Source organism: Syngnathus acus, chromosome 17 (assembly GCF_901709675.1).
Source record: "Syngnathus acus chromosome 17, fSynAcu1.2, whole genome shotgun sequence".
Lineage (NCBI taxonomy): Eukaryota > Metazoa > Chordata > Actinopteri > Syngnathiformes > Syngnathidae > Syngnathus > Syngnathus acus.
In genome coordinates, this window is record NC_051102.1 from 9,908,021 (window position 1) to 9,918,720 (window position 10,700).

The following is a 10,700-nucleotide window of genomic DNA, read 5'->3' on the forward strand; positions in this document are numbered from 1 at the left end:
ACTTGAACAGTTACTATTCACAAATAGGTTGCATAATCAGATTGAAGATTTCTTGGGCCTAATAGGGATTAGCTGGGAGATTTTGCGCACTAGCATGAGTCACAATAAAGTTAGGGCACGGACTGAAAGCACTGTGTCACCAATATTTATAAGCAATATCTAAGGATTTCTTTCATCTGTAATTGTTTTATATATAATTATAAAAATGTTAATACAATGATCCGCACAATAGGTTGATAATCATTCAGGAGATTTTGGTGATTTATTTGAATAGAGAAGTTAAAAGGGAAATTTGAATGTGAAACGTAATTATTTTCCTCTAAGTATTTATACTTCCCTCTTTTTACTTTCATTTTAACTGTGTGTTTTCATTGATGCATATGTCTGTTTTTTAATGTAGCTAATAAATAAAAATAAATTAGAAAAATGTTTGTGCAATCAATCAATCAATCTCGAATCAATTTATGGAAATGACTTGAGTCAAATCCGGTGATTTGGCGCCCTCTATAGACGGGGTGATAAATGCTGAGTAAATGAATTAATTTTAACAAAATACCAAACGATCATCAAACGTTTTTCTTATTCTTTTGTCTTTTTCAATCCATTTCAAGAGGAGAATACGTGAAAATGAAGTAGTTTTGGACTTCGGAGTCGTTTCGGACTTCGGAGTCGTTTGTTTATCTGTCTCGATTATCTTTCCCTGCGTCCATCGTGTATCGATTAGTAAGGTCTGCTACACAGTGGAGGCTCCGGGATCCGCCGCCTCGCAGCTCCAGCACCGCTGCCTTCATCGGAGTGGCGTGCTCTCCATCGAGGATAGCCTTTTTTCTCTTTTTCTTTTCACCCCCATTCTCACTGCGCTTCGTTTTCGTCTCCCCGGTCGCCATGGGCAAGCGGGAGGAAGAGGAGATCATTAGAATCGCCAAGAAAATGGACAAAATGGCGCAGAAGAAAAACGGGGTGAGCGGCGCTGCAATGTGATGTGAATGAATGCCAGCCAGCCAGTCAGGCTAAACGGCCACCGATAGAAGCGGTTAGACATGGAGAAGAGAAAGTGTGCCTCTTTCAACAAAATGCTTCTCTATGCCGACTTTTTCGTTATAGTTTGGACCGTTTGCATAGCCACAAACGTCCAACGGTGGTCAAAAAGCCGCCTTGGTGGGAGCTAACGTACCTGTTGTTATGGTTTAACGCTTAGCCTTGAGCTAACTGTTAGCCGCTAGCAACAACAACAACGTCACCGAACTCCACCAACGGGGTGAACTACTGACCAAATAGGCTTTCGGGTGTTTATCAGATTCGGGACTTCCTTGATAAGAGCAGTCTTGTGTTTAACTGCGGTGTTATGCTCCACAGTCTGGTGCTCTGGACCTGCTCAAGGAGCTACGCAGCGTACCGATGACCCTGGAACTATTGCAGGTACCTTGAAAAAGCACACATACGGTGTTTCGGCATTTATGACCTCATCAGGCATCCCTCAGTTTGGTCGCTCAGTCATGAACAGTTCTTCCAAAAAGACTTTTTCAGAAGTTCAATGCCAGTCAGTTTTCAAACCCTTCAAGCAACAAAATATGTAAACATAAACGGTGGAGCAACACATGCAGGCAGATGATGTAAGAATATTGATACTTCCTGGCATCTACTCTATTCTGTCAAAGAGGAACAGATTAATGGCTTTTCTCGCTCATTTCAGTGGGAAATGACGTTTTAGTGCTTTGATTGATGAGCTTCATCGTGGGACATATTACTCATATCTCAAGGCACGACTGTGGAAGGAAAGTAGGTATCTTTTTAAATTCACCATTTGTTTGTTTTGCCACCACCAGTCGACCAGAATCGGAATGTCTGTCAACGCCATCCGCAAGCAGAGCACAGATGAAGAGGTGACATCCCTAGCCAAGTCTTTGATCAAATCATGGAAGAAGCTTTTGGGTAAGTCAAAATCTTTCCTCGTGCTGCTGTTCACTGTCAAGCCACCAGGAAGTTGTCATCAGCTTATCCTGTTGCACCCCCCCCCCTCCATCTTGATATTTCCAGACGAGCCCGTGAGTGGGGACAAATCCTCAGATGACAAGAGGAAAGATACGGCCCCTGTATCTCCCGCCCAGGGAAGTCCGGAGGCGAAAGAAGAAAGGTAACCGACTGTCCCTCCAGTGCTGCTCTCCGCTCGTGTTCTCTTCGAGTGTTGAGGTTTGTCGTCTTGCTTCCTTCCCATCAGCAGCTCCAGCAGTAACTCCAGCGGCAAGAGCGAGCACGCAGACGTTTCCAGCAACTCGCTAATCAACACTTTCCCTCGTGCTCCCGGCACCGGCGACTCCATACGCATTAAGTGTCGAGGGATGCTGTCCAACGCTTTACAGACTGGAGGTATCGATATTAGCAGTATTATCATTAGTAGCAGTAGCAGCGGTACTAGTAGCTGGGGGTTGGGCTTTTTTTATTCTATTCACGCAGTAGGTTCTCCCTCCCCTTGCAGACGACTACATCGCCATCGGTGCCGACTGCGACGAGCTCGGAGCGCAGATTGAGGAATATATCCTTCTCAGTCAGACGACGTTCCGGCCTGGGGTCTTGTTTTTTTTTTTTTTTTTGTTGAGCAAATCCAGTTGCCTTATTGCCTTGACCGCCGCTCCTCACGCATATTCCAAGAGTTCAAAAACACGGACATGAAGTACAAGAACCGCGTGCGCAGCCGAATCTCTAACCTGAAGGACGTGAAGAATCCCAACTTGAGGAGGACGGTGCTCTGCGGGAGCGTCACCCCCGAGCGCATGGCCAAGATGACCGCCGAGGTGCGTTCATTGACCAGAAAAACTCTTTGTGCTCTTTGCTTACATTGTGGCCTGCAGGATCCAAAATGTTCTCAGATTAGTGTTTAGCATATTTGTCAGCAGCGCTGATTTTCAACTGTGGTGGGAGTGCAATTTTTCCTTCTTTTCTGGAAGTGGGCCACGAACCACTTAATGGTACATTTCCGTTCATCTCCATGGCGACGGAGGATTTCAAATACAAGTACTTTGTGTTGTGAGCGTGATCACCGAACAAATCAAATTTGAATCTCAAGGCAAAAACACTATGTGTAATATTACACCATTTTTTTTAAATCCGATGCAAATGTTTAAATTATTTTTTCCTACTGTTTCCAATTTTGGCCTTGGATTTTCTTCACCACATCAGGTTCTCATAATAATAATTTAATTGGTGATTATGTTCATTAATTATTATTATTAATACATAATATCTGAGGGTTAGGGCAGCAACAGGTGGAATTTTTTACTGGAACGTCACAGCTAGAAATTCCAGCGCATGGTAAAATCTGTATTGTGCAATCTTTTATCAGGTAAATAGAAATTATTATAATTAAGAAAGGAAAAAAAATATTGAAATGACTGTCTATGAAAATGAAATACTGATACGCGTTGTTAAGGTGAACATTAAACCAACTTTGATTCATGAGTGTATTTTCGGTTCACTTTGGAACGGTCGAGTCGTTGACGTCATCTCTGTCCTCCTCTGAGCAGGAAATGGCCAGTGACGAGCTGAAAGAGATGCGGAAGAACTTGACCAAAGAGGCTGTCAGAGACCACCAGATGGCCACCACGGGGGGCACGCAGACAGATCTGTTCACTTGCGGCAAGTGCAAGGGCAAATGCTGCACCTACACGCAGGTACATGTGCCCCAGCTCGCTTTCACTCCGCTTTGGGCGCCTGAATCGGTCGCCATTCAACTTTTGCATCTGCCGCAGGTTCAAACTCGCAGCGCTGATGAGCCCATGACCACGTTTGTCTTCTGCAATGAGTGCGGAAATAGATGGAAGGTTTGTTTTGTTCACTAACCACCCTTAACACGCCGTCGGGTCATTTTTCCACAAACATCAGCTAATCGGACTTTTTCTGTGTTTGTCGTAGTTCTGTTGAGCGGGCAGGCATCTTCCTTGAGTAGCAAAATTCCTGGACCAGATCCTATCGACGGGCGGCAGATTGGAGCTTTTTCTTTTTTTATGTTTCTTTTTTATCATCTGGTGTATACGTTGTACACCGGACGTTGTGTTAAGGATGCCTTGTGGCTTTGAGTTGGACTAAAATCTCCTGAGGTCATCGTAAGCCCCGTTCTCTCTGCCGACCGACCCCACCGCCGACAAATGCAATCTTTTAATATTGTTAATAGTCGTTTCCAAATAATTAGATGTATGCAATCAAGCTTGACTCGTTCTTTTATCAGCATTTTTTTTTTTTTATATTTGTAGATTTAACACCGTTGGCAGTTTCGCTATGCTTTCCCCTCCACAACAGCACCACATTGTTTTATTTAATTACCCAATAAAGTGTAATCCATTTGATTAAAAAAACAAAGAAAACTAAGTTGATAACGATCATCTTGACGGATTCCAGTTAATCGCATGAGATTGAAACCTAATCTGGATTTTTCTCAAGTAATTATTAATACAGTGGTGCCCTGAAGATACAAGAAACTGGATTTAAAAAAAAAAAAATCTTAATTATTATTTTATAAGCCAGTCAATCTGTCGTCTTCCTTATCTCACAGTAAAAAGTTGATGCCACAAATACTGTGCAAACATGACCCCTCCTGGTTGTGAACAGTATCTGAGGCAATTTCAACCACTGCATCATCGTAGCGCCAATAGACTGAATCAATTAGCTTCAAACACATTTAGCAAAAGAAACATTCCAGAGCCTTTTAAAATCATTGTGCTTTATTTATTTTTTTTCTCACTCAAAATGCCCACAAGTCATCATGTTCTTGGAGAGTAGCATAAAACCAAAAACTCTAATACCATACACTGTAAACATTCACATTATTCTTTTTATTGTTATTATTTTAAAAATGTCTTCTTTTTTTTTTCTCTCAGAAAACGCAGCGCAAAAATGAACACATCCCATATACTGTAAACAAAAACAAAAAATAGATTTAATAGGCATCGCGCCAAAACCGCAGTTTGGTGCGTTTGAGGTTCTTCTGCACTCAGCAAAGACGTCAATCAGCCAGCCCCATTCCCTCGACATCCAGTTTGGTAGACGTCGCTAAAAACATCGAGGATAAATCGAGTTCAGCCGATGCGAGGGACGTGTTGTTGCGGACAGCTGGCTCTTGTGCTCGCCCCCCCCCCCCCAAAAAAAGCACCTTTATGGCGAGAGTTTGCCCGTGAAAAGGATGTGTCGTCCAAACGGAATGTCAAGGCACTTCCCCTACCTCCCCCCCTCCCCTCCCCATGTGAGCAGCTCATCTTTTTGAGCGACGCGGTCGTGAGGCAACAAAAGTCAAAAGGGAACACTCAAAAGCATTGGACCATCGTGGCGACAGCACAAACGGCCGTGGCGACATTTTGGGCAGACGCTAAGCCATGAGTCTCTGCTAACTTGCAAACTGGCATTTTCAAATGAATGACTGTCATCCAATTGGCTAGCCGGTCTTCTAGTGCAGTCCAAAATTGGTCATAAGTGGTTTTAAATAGAATTAGGAAAAGTTGGATCAAATAAATAACCCACAAAACAATCCAATTTTGAGGAGCTTGTTTTGTACAAAAACAACCCAGCTTTTGTGTTTTGTTTTTGCTGGGGGTGTACAAAGCAAGCAAATCTTTAAATATTACACTTTGGATGAGTAAAAAATACCGGTAGCGGCAAATAAATACATCACAATTACTAAAGTTACACAAAAGGAGTTATGTCAGATGATAAAAAAAAAAAAAAATTAAGGTGAAACCAAGGTCAAGCTAGCGTGTCGCCATTGCCTTTGAACTTTGATTCTCGTCTCGCAGTTAAATATCTCCATGTAAAATACCCACAATTCCATTTGTATTATTTACAAACTCATAAATATATATTTATATATGTCGTCTCAAGTAGGAATCGTTTACCCCTCCCTGTCCCTTGAGAAAAAACAATTTTAAAAAAAGGTCAACTAAAATAGATTACTTCTTTGAAAAGAAAGGAGTAAAAGTAAGAGAAGTTCCTTTGGAGTATTATGTTGCTCTGCTGGAGTGTTAGCAGTACTTATTGATGTGGAGCCCTCGCAAGATGTTGAGACCTGAGTGTCTACTGCTGAGAATTCCCCGAGTTTTGCGGCGGCCCGCTTGGTCGGTGTAAATCCTGCACTGGACACGAGAGGGTGGGGCAATACAAAAAAAAAAATGGTGGATCACAGGTCTTGATTTTTTTTTTTCTTCTACGATTCAGGTGACTGCTCGGACAGAGCGTTGAGCAGGTTTTTGTAGGCCTGGGAGTTCATGTAGCGAGGGTACGAGTCTCTTTGCATGAGCGTGTAGATCTGGAGCTGGGCGTCGTCGAACGTGTGCGACGTGGGCTCCTGCATGTTGCGATTGATGGATTCCCGCACTCGGGAGTCCAGACTCACCTGAGGAGTGGGAGAAAAACAAACGATAAATACGATTCACTAGACACGATGCCACGTCGATTCAATGGAATCACGCGGTAGCAAGCGTAGCTTGGAAAGATGCAACATGGTAAATTATGACCTCTTTCGGGGAGAGGATGGAGATGTAGTCCTCGTAGATGGCACGGGCCTTCTCCTCCACTGAGCCCTTGTTGCTCTCCTTGGCGAACTCCTGGCAGGCGAGCCAGAATAACATGTTCTCCTCGCTGAACTCGGTGCGCAGGAATTGACGGAAAGAGTTGCGTCCGGCCGGGCAGCTCATGAGCTTGTCAAAGGACTGGGCCCAAGAGCTCACCTCCTCCAGCGTGGGCTTGGGGCTGCGACAAAACAAAACGATTAGACGCCACACGCTCGCCGATGACAAACGGCGGGGTGACTTTCCACCCACCAGTCTTCACAGTCCGCGGTCCCTTCCTTGACATCGTACGAGGTCTTCCGATTCCTCTCGTCTCTGTCCTCGTTCCTGACAATCAGACAACTCGCATGTACGTGCTTGGCTTCAGGTTAACACTTGCGACTGCGGATTCACTTTTGTTCCTTTGGATTTGCCACATGTAACTAACTCAGGAATTGTAAAAAACAATAATGGCAGAAGTGTTGTTGCTGCCGGTTTAAAACAAAGACCGCTTTGGGGTTGGAACAAGCACATTGCCAAAGTTGGATGATCTCTTTTAAGAGTACCTGTGCATCATGGCATTAGCTAGATAGCTAGCTACCAAATTTGTTGTATATGGCAACCCATTTAGACTCATTGCAAAAGTATGGCAGTCCCACAGGGTCGAAAAGCAGATCGTGCTAAATGTGCTATTTATCATTTTTGTGATTGCCGCTGGTGTGAGGGGCTGCAGGAGCCTACCAAGAGCAGCTACAGCAGCAGCACCAACAGAAGCAGCAGGCGTTGGAACCCCGCGGGTTGGCCTGGCCCGGCTGGCCCTGGTGGGCCAGTGCAGTCCCCCCCGCTGCCGATTCCTGCTGCACCGACATCTGCCTCTTTCGCATCTCCATCGGCTCTGATCCCATGGGCTGTGGGAGTTGCGGGGGGGAAAAATAGAACAGTAGTATGCTTTGCAGTAAGCACAATTATTGACTGATTTTTTTTTTTTTTACTTTTGGCTCATGCTTTAAATGAGTGTGGGATAGAAAAAAGAAGCTGAAGGGCTTTTCGCTTGGGTGTACATTGCGCGTCTAACGTGCAAGTGTTGTATGCATTGATATTGATCGAATTCGATCCATATTTGTCATTCATTGCAGAGGATAAAGAATAGATGCGAGTACTGCAATATTGTCTTTACGTGTTGCTGCATCATTTGTGTTCAATGCTGAAAGAATATAGTGCGGCAACAAAGATGCAAATTAGCGTTAGCATGAAGCAAGAAGCCTGAAAGTGAAGCGACTTTGCTGTTGCCTTGCAGCACTCGAATCTCAAGTCTGCGCACCCGAATCAAAGCAAAAAAATCGGCCCAACGACAGCTCGTAGCGCAAAAAGCTCGAGACGCTCATATGTCAAGTATTCGCTGTATATGTATTATGAATATTAATGCCAATATTTCTGTGTGAGTGTGTGTTTTTAGCAGATGCATGCAGCGAAAGGCCCTAACGTGCCAAGAAAAGGTGTCATCATCAGGTCAGACACTAACAAATCCTGTCATATCATTTATGTAACACACACACATACACACACACACACACTACCTGACACAAGGGGGTGGGGTGGGGGTGAATTGCTGTATCGTAGGCAAAGATAAATGGATGTTATTATGCAGGGATGCAATTGATACAGGATATTTGATTGATTTATGCAATCGATACAGGATATTTTCTTTTCTCTATTTAACAAAAATGATGCGTGCGTTTCTCCAAATACAATTGAATGGTGAAGAGGACAGAAAAAGAGGAGGGGGCGGTTGGGGTATCCACCGCACTGCACTCTGGCTTCATCATCAAATGATCCCTCTCTGAATCATAAATCGTTGCACACAAAAAAAGGGTGAATTTAATGCCCCCCGTACTCCTCCTCTCTTCTTCAATCCAGCATCCTCCGTTCTTAGCGCGCGCGCGCACACAGACACACGCACACGCGAAACGCGCCATACTTACAATTCCACCATGTATGCACAGCGACAAGCAGTTAAAAATCAGATAATGTGTAGAAAAGGACACGCTTCTCTTGATTACATCCGATGGCAAAGCGCTTCTTTTGCCCCCCCCTCTCCTCTCCTCTCCTCGCCTCCACCTTCTCCTCCTCCCCGACCGGCTGCTCCGAGTCACTGCGCATGCGCACGTTCTCGTAGTAGCCGAGACCCCCAGTGCAGAAAGTGTAAGTTCGTGTGCACACATTGCCCCAATCAAAGATGGCGACACCTCTTAAATTGAGCTTTGCGAGATGGGGCTGCATGCATATCTATCTACTTGTATTCAAATATCAAAAATAAGTACTGCTTTGTGCATGTGAACATGTTTCACTTCATGTTGTAAAAACCTTTGCAAATTTAGTATCATTATATTGATATATTCTGAAATACTGTGTGCGTAACAACACTGGCACCTAGAGGCATCTTGACGTACAGCATATATATATATATATATATATATATAAAATATTTCATCTATAATATTTGAAATGACGTACATGCGACCATACTGCCACAGAGTCCCAATAGTTGCATTTGCACCCCAGAGACGTAGACATGTGACCTGCTCGACAACAGTTCATTTAACACTTTATCCTACACCGAGTTACGCAACACCGACCCACAAAATGCCCATGTGACTGTGCACCATACCCTCTGACTCCTGGGACTGTGTGAGTGTGTGTGTTGGGACGGATTTGGGTTCGAGTGCAGAATAATGAAAACCGGGGGCGTGCGATTAAAGCAGGATTGCCAGGTTTTGCTGGAGGCTTACGGAGAATGACGACGGATTCGGGATAAGTGTTTGGTCCCGGCGCCTCACGGCAAGAAGGTCACAGCGGTTTGAATCAGGCAGTAACGGTACAAGTGTAAAGAGGAGTCTGTAAACCCAGTTGAAATGATAATAAAGTAAAATTACTCAACTGGAGTGTGCGTCTGTCCAATTAAAAGGATTTGATACGTATCTCTATACATGGGGTGCAATACGATTCAATTCGATTCGATTGAATCATTAAAAAAAAAAAGATTTCCTGATTCACATTGGTTTTTCTTTGTTACAGTATACTCGCCTTTGGAACACACTTGACATTTTACAAGTATGTTGAAGTGACGCCAGTTGAAGTCCGCTAAAAAATTCTAGTCATTTATTTCAATGGGGAAATTTGTGGTTTGAGTTATGAGCAGAATTCTGAAACAATGACCATATTCCCCATCAAAATAACTATCAACTATTGCCATTCGATTGTATAGGTGCACTTAGTGTTGTAGAAATGACATCAACTGGAAGCCATTTGGAGACACAACACTTTCTCTTTTAATCTTCGTAAGCCTCCAATCAGACGTGCTTTAGTCGCCGCAAATAGATGTTTGACGGGAAGCCACTCCAGCGAGCCGGGCCTCCAACAAGAACAAAAATGTAGCTAAAGTTGGGATCCACAGAAGGTGGGGAGATATTGGTAGGTATTCAGGTATGGGTACATTTTTGCCAGTTGGGTATGTGGTAGAGCTACGCATGGAGGTATTGTTGGGTTGTGCTGTACAGTTATTTAAGGAGGTGGGTGGATCGATGGGTAGGTTGCTAAGTTCCTAGACAGGTAGGGTCGATCCGAAATTAAGGTGAGTGGGTTGGTGGTGGGCGGATATTCAAGAAGCAAAAATAATCGGTTGGTATTTGGTAGGTACAGTGGGGTCGCTTTTGGTTGTAGGTAGTTGGGTAGGCCGGGAGCGTGTCATGGATGCGTACCTCAAGGCACACCATATCCTGCTCATCGTGGTCGTGTTCATTGTAGCTGACGGAACAACCGACGCCACGGTGGCACGCCCGGATGAGCCTCTGTATACTTTGCCACATGAGGACGCGGCGGCGGCGGATCCACCGCAGGATCGACGCGGGCCTGATCTCCCACCCTTTGGCCCTTCTAGGGTGCGTCATGGTCCCACGGCGAGGCCCCGCCGCCGCTCAGCATCATGGGAAATCCACACTGCCCGTGGCACTTCTGTGGCCGGGTGCGTCCTGTTGTGCATAGCGATGATGGAAGAGAGGCTGAATGATGAAGGAAAGTGTTTGGTGCGGGTGGAGGGAGGGCAGATGGGTATTAAGACGATGTTGTGTGCTTAGGACAGATTAACTCTGCAGGAAGACTGGTGACAGAGTC

At 44.6% G+C, this 10,700-nt stretch overlaps 2 protein-coding genes across 4 annotated transcripts; one reads left to right on the plus strand and one right to left on the minus strand.

The window, feature by feature from the left end:
• Positions 1–723: 723 nt before the first annotated feature.
• tcea1 (transcription elongation factor A (SII), 1) lies at positions 724–4,353 on the plus strand. Of its 2 annotated transcripts, none has more exons than XM_037276526.1 (10): positions 724–960; positions 1,357–1,419; positions 1,827–1,932; positions 2,038–2,134; positions 2,219–2,367; positions 2,477–2,533; positions 2,638–2,792; positions 3,522–3,668; positions 3,747–3,818; positions 3,910–4,353. In XM_037276526.1, the coding sequence occupies exons 1-10, from the start codon at positions 886–888 to the stop codon at positions 3,916–3,918; spliced, it is 930 nt and encodes a 309-aa protein (XP_037132421.1). In that variant the 5' UTR covers positions 724–885; the 3' UTR covers positions 3,919–4,353. The 2 variants fall into 2 exon arrangements, with proteins under 2 accessions (XP_037132421.1, XP_037132422.1); XM_037276527.1 differs by having other exon boundaries at positions 781–960; positions 2,222–2,367.
• Positions 4,354–4,697: 344 nt separating this feature from the next.
• Positions 4,698–10,578, minus strand: rgs20 (regulator of G protein signaling 20). 2 transcript variants are annotated; one of them, XM_037276529.1, is made up of 5 exons: positions 10,289–10,578; positions 7,272–7,438; positions 6,804–6,878; positions 6,498–6,732; positions 4,698–6,376 (listed from the first exon to the last, which is right to left on the minus strand). In XM_037276529.1, the coding sequence occupies exons 1-5, from the start codon at positions 10,475–10,477 to the stop codon at positions 6,188–6,190; spliced, it is 855 nt and encodes a 284-aa protein (XP_037132424.1). In that variant the 5' UTR covers positions 10,478–10,578; the 3' UTR covers positions 4,698–6,187. The 2 variants fall into 2 exon arrangements, with proteins under 2 accessions (XP_037132424.1, XP_037132423.1); XM_037276528.1 differs by lacking the exon at positions 10,289–10,578 and adding an exon at positions 8,513–8,642.
• Positions 10,579–10,700: the final 122 nt, after the last annotated feature.